Source organism: Ictidomys tridecemlineatus, chromosome 1, assembly GCF_052094955.1.
Source record: "Ictidomys tridecemlineatus isolate mIctTri1 chromosome 1, mIctTri1.hap1, whole genome shotgun sequence".
NCBI lineage: Eukaryota > Metazoa > Chordata > Mammalia > Rodentia > Sciuridae > Ictidomys > Ictidomys tridecemlineatus.
Genome location: NC_135477.1, coordinates 123564078 through 123589336, shown reverse-complemented (window position 1 = coordinate 123589336; position 25259 = coordinate 123564078). Strand labels below are relative to the sequence as shown.

Below are 25259 nucleotides of genomic sequence, written 5' to 3'. Positions count from 1 at the left end.
AAGGCAAAACATATTCAGAAGGCTGCTGGTGAACAGTGAATCCAGGGAGGCATTACTAGTATCATTAGACCACAGCCTGATACATCCCTTTCAGGTAAGAATGATATTGCCCACAGGGCCTCTACTCATAAAGTCTGTTGGCAATAACATGATTCACCTCCACCCTGGCCATGGCCCTCCCACTAGGAGAGGAATCCCCAAACCTGTAACCTCCTGGTTAGTGCTGGAAGAGGCACTGCTTGAAGTTTATTTTGCCAACTCTCTTTTCCTTCTGTATTTCATTTTACTTTCCACTCTGCCTTGTTATGATGGCTTTCAATCCATTTAATGTGAAGTTCACAATTAAACTCTGGAGGATAATTTCCTCCACCCCACTGCAATGTCAGGCCAATATGCCTAATCATTTCCACATACCATAACTATAGAGTACTTCAGAATAATTATTTCTATCTTCGCCGTAAAAAAAAGTAAACAAAATGGTCAGTAAGAGCATAGCTTCCAGGATATTGAAAACTCTAACCTCTTACTTATGGAGTGATTGGTGCTCCTCTTTCCAGGATCAGAAATATGAGGCTTGCTAAAACATCGTAGGGGTTTCATGGAGACGAGGATCTTAGCTTTAGAACTCTTCCAAAGGGAGCAGAAATGAAGACAAAGATCTCCCTTCATAAACAAGCCTAAGTTCATATGGTTTGTGAATTGTATTCCCATGAAAAAAGCCTATTTCATCTCACCTGGCTGCTCCTGCTACAGGTGAAACCAGGTAACACATATCTAAGGAAGAGAGTATGTTGGAGGACACTTCACCATGAGATACACTGACAGGTGGCAATAGTGCGACTGAACCAGGGTCTTGTACCATCAAGTTTTAATAAAAATTGTTTTTTCAAAATGATGTTATTGTGATCAGATGAGTTATCATGTGAGAGTTTAAAGCCAGTCAAAGGAGCCATGGCAGCCAAGTCCTTTGGAGTTGGCCCTACCTTGGCCTCTGCCTGCTCTTGATAATAATCTGTATAAACTCTAACTTCTACACGTGGGTTTTTACAAAACAAATATTAATGGCATAACTCTTGTGCTTTATTATGTTAGCTGATTTTTATCAATGTATCAACATTCCAAAGAAAATAGAAAGCATATGCTTTTAATATACTTAATATTCAATGTTTTCATTTTTTATTATTATAATTGACATTTAACTCACATGAAATAATATTTACCATTTTAAAAGTATAATCCAGTGAGTTTAGTATAATCTTGAGTTTGTACAACTATTCCCACTATCTTATTCCAGAGCTTATCCATACCCCAATAATAACCCCAGCCTATTAGTAGTCACTCCCAATTCCCATCTCCTTCAACCCGCTGGCAACCACTAATAAGCTTTCTGTCTCTATGGATCAGCCTATTCTGAACACTTCATATAAATGGAATCATCAATGTGTGTGCTTTTATGTCTGGCTTCTTTCACTCAACACAATGCATTAAATGTTCACATTGGAGCAGACATCTGTTGGTGCTCCATTTCTGTGGCTGAAGAGCATTTTTCATTGTATGGATCTACCTTCCACATTTTGTTTAGTGATTCGTCAGCTAATGGATATTTAGGTTTTTAGGGGTTAAGATTTGAATATATGAATTTTGGGATGACAGGAACATTTAGACCACAGCATCTACACTTTACAAACAAGGACAGGACAAAAAGACATAAAAAGTCGAGTAATTTTCCTAAAGTGACACACCTAGCCAGTAGCCTAGGCAGCCTGGCTCCTCAGTCATATTCTTAAATATAACCACAGTGCTTCTCAAATAAAGATATTTGGGGCTGGGGTTGTGGCTCAGTAGTAGAGTACTTGCCTAGCATATGTGAGGCCCTGGGTTCAATTCTCAGCACTGCATATAAATAAATAAAATAAAGGTCCATTGACAACTAAAAAATATTAAAAGACAAAAATCTTAAAAAAGAAAAAGATCTTTGGACTCCATTTGCCTTTAGAGCTTGCTTCAGGAGGTTTAAGGTCAGTCCTAGATATCTATACTATAAACAAATTCCCAAATGATTTAATGGGTAGTTCTTTACATTAGAACTGTAAAGAATCACAAAATAAACTATGGAAGGTCAAAGCAGGGGATACCTCAGGTGTCACACTTAGGAGGAAAAGCCAGGTAAAATAAGAAAATAGGATACTAGTAAAACTGAGGGGGAGGGAAACACACAAGATATTGGTAGGCTAATATCAATGTTCAAAGAAGCTTAATTCACAAAAGCTAAGCTATGGAACCAACCAACAGATGAATGGATAATGTAATATATATATATATATATATATATATATATATATATATATATATATATATATAATTCAGCCATAAAGAAGAATGGATGTTATAGCATTTGTCAGTAAATGGATGGAACCGGAGCCTATCATGCTAAGTGAAATAATCCAATCCCACAAACCAAAGGCGGAATGTTCTCTCTGATATGCGGATGTTAACTCACAATAAGGGGTGGGGGATAGGCGTTCTCTGGATTAAACAAAGGGGAATGGAGGGAAGGGAGGGAGCATGAGAATAGGAAAGACAGTAGAACGAATTGGACATAACTTTCCTATGTTCTTATATGAATGTATCACCAGTGTAACTCCATATCCTGTAAAACCACAAGAATGGGAAGTTATACTCCATGTATATATGATATGTCAAAATACATCCTACTGTCATATATATATACTAAAAAGAACAAATAAAAAGTTTTAAAAAATGAAAAAAAGAAAGATATTGGTAGGCTAGCAAATAAGTAGAATTGACCAAGTAATGAATACCAATTAGCCACTCCCTACCTTGGTCATCGCTGGCCCTAGACATGACTGTACCATATATCCTACAGTGACACATACCTTCCTCCAAATCCACACCTTATAAAGTCTGTGTCAGTGTCCCATGAGCAAGTGAATGAACCACAAAGCAAAGTAGAATAAATGGAGGAGCAATAGCTAATACTTGTCTGCAGACCATGTGCCAGGCTCTGTTCTGGGTGCTTTACCCTCATGAACTCACTGCATCGTCATATTAATCTTTGGTGTAGGTGCTGTTGTCTTCCCCCATCCTGCAGATAGGAACTGTGAGGCACACAGAGGTTAAGTTTATCAAGTTCAGGGAACTAACAAGTTCAGAACAGGATTCAAATCCAGGCAGTCTTGCCCCAGAGCCTCTCAACTGCTATGTTGCTTCTGAAAGAAAGAAAATAAGGAATAAAGGATGAGGCCCATTAATGTTACAATTTAGAAAAACTAATCTGGAGCAAGTTCTTATTTAAAAAAATAAATAAATATACAGACCCTCTGAATCCCCCTGTGCTTGGCCCAAGTGATAGAAAGAATTTGAGAACTCAAAGGGCATGTAGCTCCCTCCACCCAGAGTCTGCAGGAGGTGGGTGGCTGCTCATTTGCCTGCCTGCAGAGGCTGAGACAAGTCAAGACTGTGGTTTCTCTACATACTCTTACTTAAAAAAAAAAAAAAAAAAAAAAACTCCTAAACTAAGAGCGAGTTTCTTTTTTGGTGAATTTCATTAAAGTCATAATCTAAAAATGGCATTTGTCCTGAGTTAGCCATGTGGAGAGAAACAATGAAAAAAACCAATAATATCCATTATTTTGGTAGTAAGAAAAGTATGAAGGACCCTACCAGGGGCTTTGGAGGACTTTCATTTTCAAAGGAAATCTTAAAATGCATAAAATGCCCAAAGGATGTACTTTTTCAGCTGAATGAGGATACTTAGGAACATTGCTTTGCTATGTTTCTTGATGATTATGGAAAATAAGCAGAAAATAAGAGTGGGTTAATCCAGGACAGGGTTTCTCAACCTCATAACTATGGACATTTCAGACTATATAATTCTATGCTATGCGGGTCTGCCCTGAGCATCGTGGGATGTTTAGCAGCATCCCTGGCCTGTATCCACCAGATGCCAATGAGATTCCCCCCTTCCCTCTAGTACAATAAAAATGTCTCCAGGCATTGCCAAATATCTCTGGGGCCAAAATCACTGCAACTACTTATCCAGAGAAAAACATTATAATTAATGGCTCCTCTGTGATCTCAAGGTATTGTATGGAATGTCACTTTTTTTGGTATCAGTGCTTCAAATTCGTGGGTGTTATTAAAAATATTTATAAACAAAATATATTTAATAACAGAATATGAATATGCCTGTGTCCATGAAAGAGGGAGAGGGACAAGAGGTATTAGAATGTATTGTTGGTAAAAGTAAACTTGCAAGTGCCAAGTGTTGTGCTAAACTTAGCATACATAATCTCATTACATGTTCACAGCAGCCCAAGAGGGAATCCATGCACCATGCCTACTTAGCTGATGAGGAAACTGAGGTAACTAGGTGAAGACTAGGAGCACCAGAGCCTGTTTCCACTCTGTTAATACAATTCACCTTTTAGCATGACTTCTGTCCTCCCTTGAGCCTAGTCCATCTGCCCTGACCAACACCAGTGACTGCTCATCCTGTAGTCTCACCCTGCCTCTGCTGGAAGCATCCCTGATCCCTGCCTTTATCTTCAAGCTTCCTTGCTCCTGTCACATGTGCCCATCTTTATTATTGTGTTTACATACCACATCATCTGTGTTTCTGTCCTCTCTTAACTTGAAAAGCCTTGAGAGCAGGGGCCTATCTTACTTATCTGTATCTCCAGGGCCTTGCATAGAGACAGACAGCAGGAACCCATTAAATATGTCTGCTAGTAAAACCTCTGCAGCCAAAGGTAATGAGAGGAACATAATTATAGTTGGCCTCACATCCACGAGTTCTACATCTGTGGATTCAACTAATCATGGATCAAAAATATTTAGGGGAAAATACTGCATCTCTACTGAACATGTACAGACCCTTTTTTGTCATTATTTGTAAACAATACAGTGTAACAATAGTTACACAGTGTTTACTTTGAATTAGGTATTATCAATCATCTACAGATAATGCAAAGTATACAGGAGGATGTACAGAGGTTATATGCAAATCATGTGCGACTTGAGCATTTTGGTGTCCATAGAGCTGGTTAGGGGACTCCTGAACCCCTTTCTCTGTGGATACCATATGACAGCTATACTTCTGTGTGGGTTCAGAGCTATGAAGAGGGAAATCTCAGAGGCCTAAGCAGAGAAAAGCAAACCATTAAAAAGAGGAAAAGTAACTTACTCAAGATCATGCAACTAAGGGGCGGGGCAGGAAAGGGCACAAAACCCAAAGTGAAAGCCCCTGCCTTCTCCACTGCGTTATACAGACTTTGTGCAGTTAAAGGGTTTTGATGGCACTGATATAAGTAAATAAATGAATCTGTGGGTTGACACATGACAAGCAATAAATTCATAAAAGGTAAATATTGATGTCTGAAGATTATCACTACGTGTCATGTGTAGGGAACTAAACTAGGAGTTAGGAAATGTTCATTTTCATTCCTTGGCAAGTCAGTGAGACTCCAGACAAATCATTCCATTTCTCTGTACTTTATTTCTTTTGGCTGTTGCATTTTTCTGGCTAAAGAACACGTGATCCACTTCTGTGTTTTTAAATATCTGTCTTTATTTGAACGTGCTCAGCTGGATGGGAAAATCTATGATTCTCTTGGGTTTTATAAGGATCAAATCCCACAGAGATATGTAACTTGTATGGTTTATAGAATTATAGGGCCTCAAAGCAATGAGAGACCTGGCAAACCATAGAGTGAAAATTAAAATTCCCAGCTAGTGCCTGGATGTCTTTTACAAAATCCTGGGCAGGTGCTCAGCAAGCCTCACTTGTCACCTCAAAGTCCATGACAAAAGAGGAAGGGAAGCTAGTAAAGTATGAGGTGAGGGGGGCCCACTTCTGTTCGGGGCATGCGGACAGGGCCATTTCACTGTTATTCCCAGCAGGAATAACATAACAGTTACTTTACTATGCACTTATTAAATGCCTGTGACTGTACTAAATACTTTACAGAAAAGATCTTATTTACTCTGTATAAGAAACTTATGAGGCAAATACCATTATTACATGTGTTTTTCAGATAAACTAAGGTTCAGAGAAGTTAAAGAATTTGCCAAAGACATGCCCACTAAGATGTAGTCTCAAGTCTATTTCAGATTGAGCTGGAACTATTAATGAGTAAATTAATAGTTATTGAATCCAGCTAATAATGTCCTTATCAACCACCACATTTTATGTTCCTGCTACAGATAAGATAGAAATGTAAAGTTTATGTAAATAAATCAGGAACAATATTTATAAGAGGATTGTGGACTTAATTCCACTAAGAGATGGATTTTTCATACTGAGCTTTCTCTTCAGCTATCAGGTTTTGGTTTCGAGAACACATATGCTAATGAGCTGTTAAAATATTCTAATATGTAACTTCACTAGGTCATATTTACAGATAAAGTATTGAATTAATATATTACCAAGTCTACTATAAACAAAGCAATAAAATAGAAGGCTGGACCAATATAGAAACAGAGTCATAATTGAAACTGCCGTGAAGAGAAACTAAGACATTTCTCTTGGAGAATTACCAGCATTTTTTCTTCTTGTAAAACATACTCTAAAATTGAGAAGTAATTTCTATTCTAATAAAAAATGGAAATCTGAGGCAGATGGAGCCAGAATCTGTAAATTAACTATAGTTTGATATTCTCATTTATGTACATGTATTTTAAATAAAGAATTTTGGCTGGGTGCAGTGGCACATGCCTGTAATCCCAGTGACTCTGGAAGGTAAGGTAGGAAGATCACAAGTTCAAGGTCAGCTTCAGCAACTTAAGAAGATCTTAAGCAATTTGGCGTTACTCTGTCTCAAAAATGAAAAGGGCTGGGGAGGGGCTCATTGGTAAAGTACCCCAGGGTTCAATCCCTGGTACCAAAAAAAAAAATGTTTGACCATATCACCTAATTAATCATTAAAATGAAACCCTAGCCCACCCAATGAATGTCTAGTTTTAGACATTCTCTTTGGGTTTTCCCTTTTCTTTTTAGGTCATCTTAGATACTCAATAACCAAAGCTGGCCTCTCTCCTCCAGCAGGAGCAGCCCCCCTGTGTTTTCAAACTTTATTTCTGATATCAGTACCCTTTCAGATGCAAGTTTTAGAAAGATAACTCCAACTGGCTGAAGAAAAAAGAAAGAGAGAGAGAAAGAAGAGAAGAAGAAAAAGAGAAAGGGGAAGGGAAGGAGACTGCAGAGATTTACTATTTATTATTATTAAGAATTGGAGTGGGTAATAGTCAAACCTGGGGTAGCCTTGGCCCTCAGATATTCAAATTAGATCATTGGGATTGCATCTATCCCAGATCTCTCTTTTTTCTCCTCCTCCTCCTCTTCCCCCTCCTCCTCCCCATATTCCTCCTCCTCCTCATTTTCCTCCTCCTCCTCCTTCTCCTTCTTCAACTTCATTTCAGTGGTGGCTGTAAGCTGTAGACTCCAACTGCTCTAAGCGTGTATCTTATCTTTTATTAAAGAACTGGGGAGGGGCATCAAGACTCTAAGTAGTACCAGAAGGCCTGGAATTAAGGCTCATTAGTATCTGCCCCGTCCCCTCCTCTGAACTGGAACTCCCAGAGACCAACCATGGCCCATTAAGAGAGTGGGGAATGGGTTAATAGCACCACAGGACTGGAGTTAAAGAAAAGATACTTTCCACATGACAATTTAAGTCTAGGTACCATATGTTTATCATATATCAGGTAAAAGAACACCTATCCACCATGTGGCCATGACACAGGGCATATCAGTTTTCAAGACAGGATAGAGATAGTTCAACAGAAGCATTACAGCACCCCTGAATGATCCCTTGCAAGTGACTTTTCCCAGTTCATATGTAAACCAATCCTCTTGAATGTGTAATACATTTAACATAAGGAGAGATTCAGCAAAACTGTGTCATTGGAAGGATAAGGGATCTTCATGTAGTAGCCTGTTCTGCATAGCCATCCATGACTCCTGCTCTAATTGAATTTTTCCAAAATGCCTAAAGCAAGATGAAAGTAGAAAATGAGCTGGTAATTTTAAAATAAGCCCATTAATGTAGCTTATTTGGGTACTTAATAATTGTTATAAATCACGTTTTCCTGAGAACAGAAATATTGTACAATGTCAAAGATATAGCTACACAGGTTTTTGTTGCAGCATGGCTTGCAATAGTGAAAAATTGGAAACAACTTAAATCTTCATTAATAAGGGAAAGGCTAAATAAACTATAACATACTATTTCTATTACCAGAAAATATTGTCTTGAAATGTCCAAAACCATTTAATGAATGAAGTTGAAAATTACATGTAGTAAAATTCCATTTAAAAAATTGTATATGTATGTGTACATATGCATGCATCCATGCATAAACACAAGGTTTCTGGAGGTATACATACCAACTCTTAAAAAATAGTTACATCTGCATAATGGAATAATATGTGTATGAGGAGGGACTTTTACTTTCTGCATCTCTATTTTCTGTATATTTGGGTTTTTATAAGAAGTATTTCTTTTTTTCTAGCACCCATAACTTTTATGTTTTCTTAAATATAAAAGTTATGTCTTATGTTTCATCCTTCTAATGCCATCCACACAAGAACAACCATTTGGCGGGGGCACCCTCAATCTCCCTTCTATAAAAACTTCCTCCAGTTTCCATACCCATAAACCCTTTCTGTTATTTTCTTTATGGATTGAGCCTAATAAGTACTGACAGCCTTGTTAAGTATTATTTCCAAATTTTATAAATGGCTATTTTGTCAAGAAAATGTAGAATATACTAACAGCATCAAGCATAGACTACTCATTTAATAACTTGTTTTTTTTTCTCTAATCATTTATTCCCTCACTACTTTCAGAGAGGACTTGAATTGGTTTATAACAAAAAACAAATTTAGATAGGTAGGTAAGTAGAGATAGATAGATAGATAGATAGATAGATAGATAGATAGATAGATAGATAGATAGATAGATAATCTCATAGGAGAAATAAAACTGAGTACTTTGAAACTGATCACAGGAAGTTCTCTGTTGGTCTGATGAACAGAAACACATGTGATGAAATCACAATGAGGTAAAATAGAAAATGAAAATCAGGACCAAATAAAGAGGAATAAAAATATGCTGGACATCATTCAATAACTATTTGCTGATGGTAATTATAGGGATGGAAAACCCATCAGGCCTATGGAGCTAAAATTAATCAGCAAGTATTCACAGACTGCCTCCTGCTTCTATTACTGGTTCTGGCTTCCTGCCTGCCCAGTGCCAAGGCTGGAGACATTTGCATGACATGCAGTTTGTCAAGACAGAAAGAGCAAAATAGGCAGAGGCTCAGAGCAACCATCTACACCCCATCATGTTGCTGGAATCATAGTCAAGCAAGACAAATTTCTTTTTAGTAAGACTATAAAACTAGATTAAAAGTTGTAGACATCATTACATCACCTTAAAAGAACCCAATTAAGTGGAAGAACTATTTCTGCAAAGCAATAGTCAATTCATTTGTGTAACATTTGAAATTTCAAAGTACAAACCCACATTCATTACTATTAAAGTCAGGAAGTGAAACCAATAGGACTTAAAACAACTATACTTAATTTTCAGAGTTCTTTCCATTGGTGAAAAACATTTTGGGTCATAACTAATTCCCTTAAAATGTAAAATATAAGGTTTATGTCATTTTTAACATTTTAATAAATAGCGATTCTCTTTCTCTCTCTGACATACTCTTTGGTGTCAGTAGTAGGCACCTGACCTAGGCTTTGCCAAACAAGAATACAGTTCTTATATTCCTTGCTTTTGCTTGTAGTTATTGGGTCAGGGATGAGCATGTGACCCAACTATGTTAATGAAGTCTATTCAAGGAACAGCTACTAATTGTTATTAGTAAAAGAGATTATTTATATTAAAAAAAGATTATTAGAAAAGAGCCAGGAGGACTGCAAGTTTAAAGCCAGCCTCAGCAACTTACTGGGCCCTTAAGCAACTGAGTGAGACCCTGTCTCAAAATAAATAAATAAACAAGGCTGGGGATGTGGCTCAGTGGTTAAATGCCCCTGGGTTCAATCCCTGGTACTATATATATTAGAAAAGAACTCTTTCCACTGAAGTTGCTAAGCTGGTAAAATGTTTTAAATCCAGGTGCTATAGTCTATCAGGTAGAGATAGCCTTCCCATTAATAAAGCTAAAATAGAAAATAAATCTAAGAACCAAATTCAAACCCTTTTGCCATCATTTGAGCCCCTGGATCCAGCCATACCTGAAATTAAACTTCCCCTAAACTTTTAAGTGAACCAGTAAACACTATTTTTGTTTTAAGAGTTGGATATCTTTTAATTGCATCCCCACCAAAAAAAAAAAAAAAAAAAAGGTCTCAGGATAATACTAATGACAAATTCCATTATGAATGTTTCTTCATGAGAAAATAGCCAAATAACTTGAAGAAGATCCTTGATAATTCAAATCAGTCAGTCCTGCTCACTTCCATGTGCACAGGACCTCATACCCCTAAATACTCATGTGACTTCTTGGTGCATACATAGTGCCCTGTGCTCCTATGACCACATTTCTACAGGTCTTAATTGTTAGATAATTGTTACTTTCTTTGTCTTCATTTCCTCCAGGATAGGGATTGCATCATAATAATTTTTAAATTTAATATGTGTTTACTTATAGTTTTTGGTTTTATTTTGTTCTTAATCGACACATAACAATTGAACTCAAAATCATTTTTGTATCCCTACTGCATTTCATTTGTGCCTAATATATAATAGTTGTTATTTTGTTGAAAGAATTATATTAAAGGAATGAATGAATTTGAGAGAAAATTAGTTGGAAAGAATCCTTTTATTTATTTGTTTGTTTGTTTATTTTTGGTGGTGCAGGGACTTGAACCCAAGGCCTTGCACATGCTAGGTAAGTGCTGTACTACTGAGCTACATCTCCTTTTCCTTTATTAATAAAGATTCCATGATTCACTGAAACCACCCATAAAATACCTAATTATCAGAAGACCAAAGTGGATGTAGCTCAGTGGCAGAGTGCTTTCCTGGAAGACTAATGTAATCCCAAACGAGGTATCCAAATGTAATCCTTCGAGTGTCAGTCCTCAGGGGTTGTGTGACCAAGTATTTTTCCTTTCTCTGGTCATTAAGGTTAATAGGGTGATTTCCTCTTTTGCAAAACATTTACTAATTTTTAATTCCATAAAATTTAATAGATTCTCTTGCAAAATGTTAAAACCAAAACACAGTTTGTAAGTTATAATGGAAAAGCAGGGAGAGCCATGGTAGCCAGAAGTATGCTGATAACTATGAGGCAATACAATAGGGTGGCTATGGTAGGGTCCTTTGTATGGCATAGCAAAGAACAGAATAAGGCAGTGAGAAGAAATAAAGGACAGCACTCACTGTGTAACATAGGGTGATAAAGGGTTTCACAAGTTTGTCCTCCTTCCACCTTTAAAAATGCCTTACTTGTCCGACCATAGCTTCCCACCTCCATGGCCCTTCCCCAGTACAAATCTACATTTCTTTCCCTGGACTGATGTCCTGCCTCTCACCACTGTCCTGGCTTCCTCCCTTATCCCCTGCAACCATACTCCACATCACAGGTAGAGGGATCTTTCCAAACGGTAAATCATGTTATGTCCAGTAGTGTGAGGTAAATGTTTACAACTTCCTAAGGGGAGGGAGTATGTATCTATGATAAATTTTACTGATATAACGTATGTATGGCACACAATTTACAAAACAAAATATATAACACTCTTTAATAATGACTTATATATGGTCAACTGATTTTCACACAACAGTTTCAGTGATTTTTGCCTAATACTTGTATTCATAGCCAACCTATAGTTGCAATTCAACTATGTTTGGCAAAGTTCATCTACAAATAAATATTTGACTAATGTTCAGCAAAGAAGCTGCTCATGCTACTGAAATTCCAACACGAATATTGGTTGATATTTTTATATTAATGAGAGGAAAGTGAAGCACTGGGTTGAAACTAAACTTGTTCATCAATGACATGAGTAACTCACTGAATCAGATAATAGTGTTCAAGTACTGAAAAAAAAATTCCTTAACTTTTTTCGTGTTATTCACAAATGAACACACTTTTAACTTTAATCTTCACATAAAATTTTTCCCAAACCCTTAAGTCTAAACACTCAACAAAACAAATTGAGCTCTGATTTATGGTGTTTTCTGATTTCTACAGAAATCAAATACTTCATTTGATTTCAGACTAACAAAATAACATTTCAGAATACAGATTTGGGAACAGATATGTTGTATTCCACCACTATAGAAGATGTCAATTATATGTAATAGACATAACAGCAAAGATAACAGTAAAATGTAGTAAGATAAAATTAGGAAGTAAACTTTTTTAATATTTATTTTTTAGTTGTAGTTGGACACAACACCTTTATTTCACTTGTTTATTTTTGTATGTGGTGCTGAGGATCGAACCCAGGGTCTCGCATGTGCAAGGCGAGCACTCTACCGCTGAGCCACAACCCCAGCCCTGGAAGTAAACTTTTGAGTATTTGTTATTTTCATTGTTAAAATACTTAGTTGTAATTTTATAAATAATTTAGTTTGTAGTAATGACATGATTGACAACTGAGTTACAAAATCCCTGAAAATTTAACAATCAATTCTTGGGAGCTGGTCCAGCTGGCTTAGCACACAATTGAATTGCCACTCCTTGGCCTAAAGTTCTAGATTACCGTTGCACTAGGTTTCTGGGAAATGAGTGAAGAGAGGTAAAGATAATTTTCACTTTTGCTGTGGTGAACTGATGATGCAAAAATGTATTTTCCAAACAAAGCTTGGTGTTTAAAAGCTCCTTTCAATAGATCTTCCCATTTGAAACTTATGTATTTCCTGTAAGACAGGTGCAGTAGATATCATTAATTTTCCTTTACAGACAGAAAAATTAAATAATTGGTGCAAGCTCATTCAAGTGAGTAAGCAAGCTCATTCAAGTGAGTAAATGACAGAACAGGATTTCAAATCCAAGTCTTACATTGAAAATAAAACAAGAAACTAGAGAAAATTTAATGAGAGAATTTAATGACTAATATTAATACCAAAAAAATTTTTAAATTTGTTAACAAATGTCCTCTGTAGCATTTTAGGGTGTGTTATGAAGTACTTATAGAGTCTAATTCTAACTTATCTTAAAACAAAACAAAACCCTGCATAACCTTAAAATTAAGGTGCAAGAACCAAAATGGAAACATAAGCTCTCAAAAATGAACTGAGAGATTCCACCTAGAAATGGGGCAGATTGAAATACTCTCTACCAAAGGAACATGGGTCAGAAAAGATTAAATCAGAAAAGGAAGAAAGCTAATGACATAATGGCGAGCCACAAATGCCACAAAGTAAAACAATGTACGTAATACTTGTTACAATTATTCAGTGAGCTTATTCTACAATTAAAAACATTAGGTTACTGTTTATGGCAACATTTAGCTATCTGCCTATCCTCATTCCTAAATGAGTACACCTGCTGATATTTACCTCCTCCTTGAACTCAGGTCTGTGAGTTCTGCCAGTATGAAGAAGATGCACTTGACCAAGGCAGCAGAGAGCACTGTGTGTTATGTGAGCACACACACTGTGATATTTTAGATTGCTTGTAAGGAAATCGTTGAAAACATCATGAGCAGCAGCAAAACACCAGAGACCCCGGTAATAATTTAGCATTTCAGAGGTCATGTGGGAATGTGAATTCCAACTACAAAGCGAAATACCTAAATAAAATTTTTAGAATAAGAACTGTCCTGGTGTGAACTGTTTATAACAGGCATATCTGTGGTGAAATGCAAATGCTGAAGCAGAGATTGGGCATTCAAGCTCAGCCAGGTTTCCTTGAACCTCTTGCCTATGAAGTTAAATATGAACTATCTCCCAAAGTCAAGATATTATTTTAAAGAGGCATCTAGTAGCTATGATGGCTACACAAATAAATTTTAAAAAATATGTTCTGACAATCAGCAAAAGCTGTGTTAGCTCACTATTAAATTAACATATTCAAATTAATACATACACAAAAATTTATTTTATTTCAATTTACATTTAACATCATAGATTTAAGGAGGATAGAAAAAAATGTAAAAAAAAAAAAAAGGAAACTATAGCCATGACAAAGAATAACAGACTATATGAGGAAAAGTAAAAAAGATGTGTCTTTGTGTAAGAGAAACATAGATTATAAACAACAGACAAGGGGGAGTGTCTTATGCCATGCCTTCTTGAACAGGATCTTTCTTAACTAACACTAGACATTTCATCTGAACAAATGCAAGCTCTCAGTCTCCCTGGAACACACACATCCGTATTGCTGCCCAGGGGATGCAGAACACCTGGCAAGCTTACTTCCTGCATTTCACACATCTGCTGCCACCAGGTGAGCTACCAACAGTTCCTTGTGCTTTCTCCTCAAGCACGTTTATACCATTTGTACTTGTTATTGTAATTAATTTCATTCAATATTAAGGATGAAACATGAGTATGAAAAAAAAAATCAGTTTGTTCTACAAAATCTAAATGGAAAGATGCCATATAAACAATTGCAATCAAGCATATTGGGTGTATGACAATTTTAAAATATCATACTGAAGGCAGGAGAGGAATCATAAACATTTAGAAATCTGCACTTATTTTGTAAATACTTTTAATTTCTTGTTCCACTTTAAAAAAAACAATTGTACTGCAGATTAATAATAGCTAATAATGTCTAAATACTCATTATGTACCAAGGTATATAAAAATTGTTTAATTCTTATAACTTAAGTTAGTACTATTTCATTCCTATTTTACAGACAATGCCAACTGAGGAACAGAGTTATGGAGCTTGCCTAAGTTTATATTTCTCATAGTGTTAGAGATTGGATTTTTCCCAGATGCTCTGGCTTTTAACTATTTGATGCTCTACCTGATGAGCTGCAGGTATAGTTTTTATATGAAACAAGACATAGCACTCCAGTCAGTGAATGCATAAAAGCTTTAAACCTTAATTAAAAGATTAATAAGCAGCTAGGTATGGTGGTGCATATCAGGCAACTGGGGAAGCTGAGGTAGGAGGATCCTAAGTTCAAGGACAGTCTGAACAACTTGGTGAGACCCTATATCAAAATAAAAAATGACCAGGGATGTAGCTGCTTAGTAGTAAAGCAACCCTAAGTTCAATCCCCAGTTTTATACACACACACACACACACACACACACACACACACATATATACACACACACACACACACACACATGTATACATACACACACACACTCACACATACATACATACAACTCCTGCCAGCAAAAGTGGGCAGCAGTGTGGGTGTGGGTATGGGGGGGTAATCAATTTTATATATATAAAATATTGATATCAATATTATATACATATATATAATATTGTTGAGAGAGAGAGAATATCAATGTTCGAGGATAGGTTTTAGGTTTCAAATGTTGAAAGCTTGCAAGTTTTATTTCATTTTTTTATGATTCCTTTGCTTCATATAACTTTTAAATTTAAACAACAATTCAATCACATCACCTAGAAGACTTTACATTCTACAAAAGGACAGATGAAAGATGATGGCCTTAAAGAGTGGGAGTTGGGACCTGTATATTACTGGAATGAGGAGCTATTGTATGTACTGGAGCAGGAGTACAACATAAGGACATACAACAATGAGTCTAATCTAGTTTATTTTTTAAGGGAGGAGCGCTCAGGTTTTTAAACTTACTACAATAAAAATCAGGATTTTGAGTAATACCTGTATTTCTCATTAACTCATTTAGCCACTGCAACAACCTGAAGTGATACTATGCCCAGTTGTCTACTCAATTTGATATTATTTGCTGAGAGCCTATTATATATGGGGGCTCTGATCCAGAAGGAGGACATAAAGCAATGAAGAAGCATCTCAGATCAGAACTTGGCCTTCATGAAGTTTTAATACAGCAGCTTCATTCTTATCTTTGCCTCTGAGACAATTAAATACATGTCCCCTCAGTTGGGGATTCATCCTTTTTACCTGGTAGCAATGATATGTTCCAGGATTACAGATTTGTAAATAAGGATACAAGATATTGTACATAAAAAACATTTGATAAGTGCCTGGCAGACAGTAAATGCTCAACAGAAGCTAAGTATTGTTAGAATTGTGTTATTACAATACTAAATTTCATCTCCTTTCAGGTACATTGAACTTCATCACAAATTAAACTCCACAAACACATTTTGAATCTATCATGGGATTGATATACTGCCTCACAAAAACTATGAAATAGTGAGGAAAACCTATTTAATATTTTCTAATTCAACTCTCAACACTCAGTGACACTGAACAAGCAACAACTTCTTTAAATAAGCCACAGCCTCAGCTTCCTCATATGAAATATCAAATAGGGCTGGGGGTATAGATCAGTGGTGAAGTGCTGATCTTGCATGCAGGAGGTCCTGGGTTTGATTCCCAGAACCACCAAAAAAAAATAATAATAATACCCATTTCATTCAACTCCTGCCAGCAAAAGTGGGCAGCAGTGTGGGTGTGGGTATGGGGGGTTATCAATAAATATTAGGTGTAGATATAACTATCATTACTCTGAAAAAAATACAGGCTAAAATTTATGCATGCTCTCACTGGAACTGGTGTACACTTGTCATCCAAGTGATTAGGGAGGCTGAGGCAGGAGTATCACAAATTTGAGGGAGGCCATCCTCAGCAACTTATTGAGACCCTATTTTGAAATACAAAGGACTATGGATATGGCTTAGTGGTTAAGTGCCTCTGGGTTGAATTCCCGGTATCAAAAAAAAATTTTAATTATAAAGTTTATGCATACTTTCAAATGATGTGAAAGATTAAAAATGAGATTTTTTATTGTCAAATTCAAAATTAGGCATATTTAGACCACTGAAGAGAAAAAGTAGAAAAAAATCATATTTCTGCTCAAGTAAAAGTGTTTGCAATGGCAATTTTTTATTTAAAACTATATTTTCCACATTAATATCTGCTAGATTTGCAGAAAAGTGAAATGAGAAAATGTTAGCTGGGAAGTTTTGTAAAATTATGAATTATTTAAAAGCAGAAAGTACCTAACATACAATTTAAATGTATGAGAAATGGAGTGAATTCTTTCATAGAGCAGAGATTCAGTTATGAAATAGGTTTATGATATAGGGGGAAGTGTTCTATCTGAAAACCTTGGTTCCCTGGATAAACATACACATATATGTACATATCTACGTACTTAAGTGTATGCATACGAGCATAATTCCTAATTATTTTAAGGAAACGTACAGGCTAATCATATTAGCACAAGTTAACTTACTTTAGTAATGTTACAGGACTGGAACCTTCTGGGAAACCAAAGCACTGCAAAGACTACCCTTCAAACCACAATTCTTGTGATCAAGTTGAAAAGATTTCAGGTATCACTCAATCACTCAGATTAACAAGCAATGGGTTTATTAGAAGAGATGGTAAAGGGGGAAAGGGAACTCTCTCAAGAGAGAAAGTGGATCCTCTCCTAAAGAACAGGGATCAACATGCTTCTCTAGCACTCCAGTTTTATTGGGGATCCCAGAGGGTTCCAAAGAGTCTTGCTCTGGTCCACTTCTCTGGACTTTTGATTGACAGCAGGATAACAGATATCCAAGTCCCCACTGCCATGACAACTTTAGGGCACTTTGGCCCATGCTGATGTGTTCTAATTGGATTCTTAATCACAAATTCTTAAGGTTAGGATGAATTAGCTTTATCTTCCTGAGTTCTGATATCTGCTGAGAAAGAGTCATAAAAGTCTTCCCCTTCAGGGAAACTTGTGTTCTGCTTACCACATTATTTCCGGCCTGTGTTTCTCTTGTAGATAACAGGTGGTTTGCTGTGGAATGTGACATATCCTGTCCACTTAAGCCAGACAGGGTTTCAGGTAAATTGCTTCTTTGAAAAACAATCATGTGGGGGTCAGCACAGTGGGCCCAGCTTATAGAATTATTTCCTTAACCTCGTGTACCCACCACTCACATCTGTCTATCCCCTATTAGAAACATAGTATAAATTATTGTAGGATTGGGTTGAGTTTTTCCTCATGAAAAAAACTACTGATAGTTTGGGGACCAAAGCCATGAAAGAGAACTGATTCTTGTCCTCACGACTCAGGAGATGGAAAAACTGGCAAGTAGGCAAAGTAGAGTTAGCTAAATACTTATTTGTCCACTATGCGCATCCAAGGCAAGGGCCTCCTTCCAGTTGACATGCACTTTATGAGGATAGCAATCTCTCTCCAAGATATTAAAGTGGTGTCGGTCAACACTGAGTTGGATCATCACTCTTCATAAACATTCTTCTGGATGAGGGTTTTGCGTGGGCACAGGTTTTGGTTCCCTTTTCTTTCCTGAGGCAGGCGCCTTTTCCTTTGCAAAGATGGCGGCCCCTGGATGAGTGCCCCATATATCGCCTCCGGACAAGGGGCCTGCTTAAATCCGAGGTATTTCTTACGTAGCACACAACACACAGGACAGCATTTACCCTTTAGAAGCAAGGAAAGGCGACTTAGGATAGCCCCGAGGTAGAGCCTTTGCCAAGATTGTGGCCGCGGAATGTGCTGGCGTCACCGCTCTTTACCAAGATGGCGGCGGGCGGCTTCCGGCATGCGCTTCCTTAATCGTCTCCAAGATGTCAGAGCAGAAGCGGACGCCGTCAGAGTCGGAACTCGGCCAGAAAGAGTGGCTCTGGCCGCGGCCCGGGAAGGGGATAGGTGGAGCTACAGCAGTCCCCGCTCTTGTCAGGAGCTGCCAAGCGCTGTCACCTGTGGGGGCGCAAAAGTTACCTCCCTATACCCTCAAGCAACACCGCACAACCTTACCCGAGTCAAAAAAACAAAAACAAAACAAAACAAAAACCATAATGTGTGCCACATAAGGTAGGAGGGTGGGTCCCAGCATAGCCCAAGCCTTCCAGACACTGCGAGTTGGGCAGGGGGCTGGGGCGGGGGCTTTACGATCTAACACCTTCGCCCTACGCCCCTCTCTCCTCCGGGACTGGCCACGTGTTTCCCTCGGTCTGAGGGGGAGGGTGTAACGGGAACAGCTGGAGGGAGTTTAATGCTGACATTTTAAATCTGCGTGTGTTTTGTTTTGTTTGGAGGGGCAGGGGTCCCATGAATGCGAAAGAGTGAGCGACGCGTTGAGGGCAGCAAATGTCAAGATTCGCGGGGGAGGGGCCTCCGCCGGGAACTTGGACCTGAGCCCTGGAGGGGGTGGAAGGAGAGGACAGGAGTTTGGGCTGGGTGGAGGACGTACTTCTCCAGCAACTTACTATTTCTTTTGCAACTTGCTTTTAAACCTGCCACCCCCTGCTTTCCTTAATCATAATTTTAAAAGTGCAAAGAAATTCAGCTCGCCGGAGGTTTTGCATTTGGCGTGCAACTTCCTTCGAGTGTGAGCGCACTGGAGGGAGGGAGGGGTGGGGGTTGAACTTGGCAGGCGGCGCCTTCTTCTGCCGCCGCCGCCGCCGCCTTCTTACAGACTCGGGGAAGAGGGTGGGGGACGGACGGGGCGCGGGGGAGGGTGGGTTCTGCTTTGCAACTTCTCTCCGGGTGCGGGAGCGCGGCGGCTGCGGAGCGGGCCGCCCAGACGATGCGGGGGTGGGGGACCTGCGGGCACGCGACTCCCGTAAGCGCTGACCCCCTCCTCTGCTCTTCTCTACCTTAAGCCTCCCCAGAGGGCGTGTCGGGCGATCCGGCCCCGAGCGCGGCCGAATCGCCACTGCACGGTTTCCGTGCAACCCTGTACCCCCTTTGGAAGTGACATACTTCGCGCAACTCGGCCGAGGGGCGGCGGTGCGCACCAACCCCGCTGCTCTGCCGCGGGCCGCGCCCCGGCGCCCCTAGCCCGCCCGCTGTCACCCGCAGGGGCGCTGGTGGCGCTTGCAGCAGAGGAACAGGGCGAGCTCCCCAGTGGGTCCGGAGCCACGGAGTTGGGCGGGGGCGGGAGGGTGGCAGCGAGAAGAGTAACTAGAGAAACTCGGCTTCTCTAATAAGCTTGCCCCCAGAGAGACCAGGTTGGCCCCCGCCGCCTCACTTTCTTTTGCCTTGGGTGGGGGAGGAGAAGCCGCTCTGGGGCGGTAGACCTTCGCGGGGCCAAAGCCGGGGGCCGCCAGAGTGCAGGCGCCGTCGGGCCGCGGTGGCGGGGGCCGCGCGGAGGGCGTGGGGGCCAGGACTGCGGGCGCCCCTGCAGTTGCCGATCGTCGCCAACAGGTTGCACCGTTCCCCGCGGCCGCCGCGCGGCCCCTCGGGCGGGGAGCGGCCGGGGGTGGAGTGGGAGCGCGTGTGTGTGCGAGTGTGTGCGCGCTGTGGCGCCGCCTCCGCCCGCCCCCCGCTCGGTCCCGCTCGCTTGCAGCGGCCGGGCGCCCTTTCGCGTGTCCGCGCTCCCTCCCTCTCCTCCATTTTGCGAGCTTTGAATCTGTGACTGGAGCCCGAGTCACCGCCCGCCCGTCGGGGACGCATTCTAGTGGGTGGAAGGAGACTCCGCAGCTGGAGCGACGGGGTGCCGGAGAGAGGACGCGCGCGCCAGAGCCGGGAGCGAGCTGGGGGCAGGCTTGTCAGCCGGGAAATGGGAGACTTTCTGAAATAGGGGCTCTCCCCTCCCCCTATGGAGAAGGGGGCGGCTGTTTACTTCCTTTTTTAAGAAAAAAAATTCCCTTCTGCTCCTCCCGCTTTCACACGCTAAGTTGTTTATCTCGGCTGCGGTGGGAGCCGAGGACAGTGGCGGGTGAGCGGCTCCTCTGCCAGAGGTAAGAGGCGGGCGGGGTGGGGGCTGGGGCGGGTGCGGGCGCTTGCTCCCCCGAGGTGTCGCCCAGGGCCGGAGGCCGACCCGAGGGCCGCCGGGGCAGCCTGCAAACTTTTATTAGCCTCGGGGAGTGGGGGTGGGGGCTGGCGAGGCCCGGTGTCGGTGACGAAAGGGCACCGCGCGGGTGACAGCGCTGGCCTCTTCCTCTCCCTCCACCGCCAGTCCCTGGCCCGGCCGAGAGGGAAGAACCTGAGCTCCGACTGCGAGCGGAACCTTGTCCAGCAGCCCGGGTTTTAAATCCTATCCTCCCACGCAGGTCCCCCTTTCTTTTCCCTTCAAGGGGTCCGCCCGGACTCCCATTTCCACTGGGAAGCCGCGTCTGGATTGTACTAGTCCAAATATTTCCTCTCCACCCTGGTGCTCCCGAGCACGTCCCAGGTATCTGTCGAGGCTCCAGCGCGCCTCGTTTCTGGCGGGCTTGCGGGTGTGTGAGAGTGTACACACAGGGGGCTGACATCCTGCAACTTGGAGACTTCGGCCAGGGCCGGCGTTATCTGGCAGAAGTGGGCGTGTCGGAGAGGGAACTCAACAGGTCTGGACACACGTCTCTTAACCTCGCACCACCCCATCCCCCAAAGAACTTGTTTTTTTAGCTTTTGGCATCATTTTCGAGCCCACTTTTCCAGGTGGCCCCTAACTGTAAGCGTTTTCGTGGAGATTTCTGACAAGTGCTAGTTTGACGTTTAGGGTTGAGGACTGGAAAACTGTATCCCTGTAAGAACACTTAAGACCCCTTGGTATATGGTTCATTATGTGACAGGGTCATTTGCAGTTTAAACTGGGGGGTAATGTCGCTTGAGGGAAGCATTTCGTTTTATGAAGTATTGTTATGGTTTTGGGTTTGAAGGCAGCTGTCAAAAAAAGCAGCATGGAAATTCATTAGGCTCCATTTGATACCTTGTGTTTAATGATCATTATCAGATAAAACAGCGAAGGGGAGGCAAACTACGCAATTTACCTTGAAGATTTTTGTGATGGCAGGTCCCCACCCCTCTCTTCGTCAGGCTCCAGTTTTCAGTGCGGGCCAGTGACGTTTAGGCTTCTTAGCGCCTTCGTAAAGGAAAAGTTTCCTTTGATTGGACAGGATTTTACAATAATGCCCAAAATGTGCTTATCAAAGTCTTTGCTCCCTTTTAGAATATTTGAATTATATTTACTTGTAATAACAATCTAACCCGTGGAGAATAAGCTCAGACTTGGAATAGGTGAAAGTTTAGAATGCAGAGAAAATTATTCTGAGCATTTTATTGAATGCTATTTTACTTGGATTTATGTGAATGTAATTTTAGTTATGGGTTTTTCTGTTTTTCAGTACTTTGATAATTGGAAAGGAAAAATCTTAAAGATATAATAATATTTCATACTGAGGGTTTTAAGCAGTTTTTAAAAACATACCTTAACTATTAGTCTAAATTAATGTAGATATTACTAGGAAGTATGATAAGGGTCAGACAGCTCTATTTGTCACATTTAAATAAGATAAAATTGTAGTGAGAAGCTGAAATGTAAATTTTAGTTGACCATATACATTTAAGTCATACATCTAAAATCTGGAAAAACTAAAATATAATTTGGAGATACGAAATATTAGACCAGGCACATCTGGTCAGAAATTTGGGTTAAAAATAGGAGCCTTTTCCCAATCTGTTAGAAGAGAGCAATTCAGTCTTGTTTATTTCTCAAATAAAACATGATGAACCAGTAGGTTATAATAAAAGTTTTGGATGTGTGAGTAGTTGGTAGGAGATGAACTTGGGAATAATATAGGAATAGAGAATTCTAGTGTAGTATTTATCGGATGTTATATATATTGACTCTCAGAAAAGCAAACAGCCTTGATTGAAAAGAGGTAGGAATTTTAATGATCATACTTTTTTTAAAAAATTAAATACTTTGACATCAACTTAAACCTTTAGAATAATCAGATGTAATGAATTATAATATCTGTGATTAACAAAGCTACACGTTCTTCAGTGAGTGATAGGATGAATAGCCAAGCTTAATTTGATATAATTTTGTCCTCAGCTGTGCAAATGAATGGCATTGTACTTTAAAATGTGGCACACTGAATGGGAGCAGGGGATATGGTTTTTTATTCTGAAACACATGAAACTACTCTGATAACAAAGAATTTGATCAGTTAACTAAAAGCTTCATTTATCAGGCCGTCTCTTACTAATCGAATCACAGAAAGAATGTAACTTTACAGCTTGTTATGTTTTCCTTTTTTTTTTTTTTTGTAGCTGATATTCGCCGATGGACTCCAAAGAATCATTAACATCCCCTAACAGAGAAGAAGTCCCCAGCAGTGTACTTGGTTCAGAGAGGGGAAATGTGATGGACTTCTATAAAACGCTAAGGGGAGGAGCTACTGTGAAGGTTTCTGCATCTTTAACTTCACTGGCTGCAGCTTCTCAGTCAGACTCCAAGCAGCAAAGACTTTTGGTTGATTTTTCAAAAGGCTCTGTAAGCCATGCCCAACAGCCAGATCTGTCCAAAGCAGTTTCACTCTCAATGGGACTGTACATGGGAGAGACAGAAACAAAAATGATGGGAAATGACCTGGGATTCCCACAGCAGGGCCAAATCAGCCTTTCCTCTGGGGAAACAGACTTTCGACTTCTGGAAGAAAGTATTGCAAACCTCAATAGGTCCACTAGTGTTCCAGAGAACACTAAGAGTTCAGCATCTGCTGCTGTGTCTGCTGCCCCCATGGAGAAGGAGTTTCCTAAAACTCACTCTGATGTGTCTTCAGAACAGCAAAATCTAAAGGGCCAGACTGGTACCAACGGAGGCAATGTGAAGCTGTATACCACAGACCAAAGCACTTTTGACATTTTACAGGATTTGGAGTTTTCTTCTGGGTCCCCAAGTAAAGAGATGAATGAGAGTCCTTGGAGATCAGACCTGTTGATAGATGAAAATTGTTTGCTTTCTCCTTTGGCAGAAGAGGATGATCCATTCCCTTTAGAAGGAAACTCAAATGAAGACTGCAAGCCTCTCGTTTTACCGGACACTAAACCTAAAATTAAGGATAATGGAGATCTGATCTTATCAGGCCCCAACAGTGCACCACTGCCCCAAGTGAAAACAGAAAAAGAAGATTTCATTGAACTCTGTACCCCTGGGGTAATTAAGCAAGAGAAACTGGGCCCAGTTTACTGTCAGGCAAGCTTTTCTGGGGCAAATATAATTGGTAATAAAATGTCTGCCATTTCTGTTCATGGTGTGAGTACCTCTGGAGGACAGATGTACCACTATGACATGAATACAGCATCCCTTTCTCAACAACAGGATCAGAAGCCTATTTTTAATGTCATTCCATCAATTCCTGTTGGGTCAGAAAATTGGAATAGATGCCAAGGATCTGGAGATGATAACCTGACTTCCTTGGGGACTATGAACTTCCCTAGTCGTTCAGTTTTTTCTAATGGATATTCAAGGTAAGATTACTGTTTTGCTGGGGTTTTTTGTTTGTGTGTTTTGTTTTTCTTGTTTTGTTTTACTGGATTTTTGTGGGGATTGAACTCAGCGCCTTTGCATGCTGGGCAAGTGCTCTATCACTGAGCTACATTCCCAGCCAGATTAACACTTTTCTATTTTCTAAGAATGGTATGTTTAAGAGAAGTTGGTAGATTTAAAAAAATCACTTGTTGGTTATATGTTCTCCAGAAATTCATGTTTTTGCCTATGAATAAGTGATCTTTTGAAAATAGGCATGGTATACAGCCTAAGTAATTCAGACATAAACATTTTAGGTTTTTTATTAAATAGTGATACTCAGTGTCACATGGGCCAGTATTGAAAATTTTAAAATAATATTGCTCAGTAACAAGTATCTTCAGTAAAAACTCAAGGGGGTGTGACGTCTGGTAATATAATTATTGTGCATGTTGATTCAGCTGTTTTAGAGTATGCTCTTAAAATACCGTTAATACTTACATAATCAAAAGTTGTGCTGCTATATTTGTACTTTTGTGAAGTATTTTAAGATTAAAGGGTTAAAATTAGTACTAAAAATGAGTCTTGTTCTTCAAACTGAACCTTTCTGTTGAAGAATGAGAATTTGAAATTGTTAAAGCAATGTATTTATACAATGTGCCAGACCATAGTATTTTTTAGATATGGGTCTTTTTCATAGGGTTCCTGACCTAAAGTAGACAAGTTGTTTCTGCTGATAAATTTAAGAAAGGAATTGGTTGCAGCATGCAAAACAAATTTTTATTTTTAAATGTCCCTTCAATTTCTCAAGCAGATAACTGATAGCTAGGAACTGAAACTTAACAATTTTGGCTATCATTTGATTTCTCTTTTTTTCTTAGTCACTTTTAAGTAATTTACCTTAAAAAGGTCCATCAAAATGGAATTAC

General features: G+C 39.8%; 1 protein-coding gene across 5 annotated transcripts in view; it reads left to right on the top strand.

The window, feature by feature from the left end:
* The first annotated feature begins 19999 nt into the window (after positions 1-19999).
* Nr3c1 (nuclear receptor subfamily 3 group C member 1) overlaps positions 20000-25259 on the top strand; it is a 96429-nt gene continuing 91169 nt past the window's right edge. Inside the window, exons 1-2 of one of the 5 annotated variants that reach the window (XM_040273789.2) lie at positions 20000-20101; positions 23133-24332. In XM_040273789.2, the coding sequence (XP_040129723.2) occupies positions 23146-24332 (1187 nt within the window). In that variant the 5' untranslated portion in view covers positions 20000-20101; positions 23133-23145. The other 4 variants (XM_078047128.1, XM_078047140.1, XM_040273790.2 and 1 more) reach the window with 4 other exon arrangements.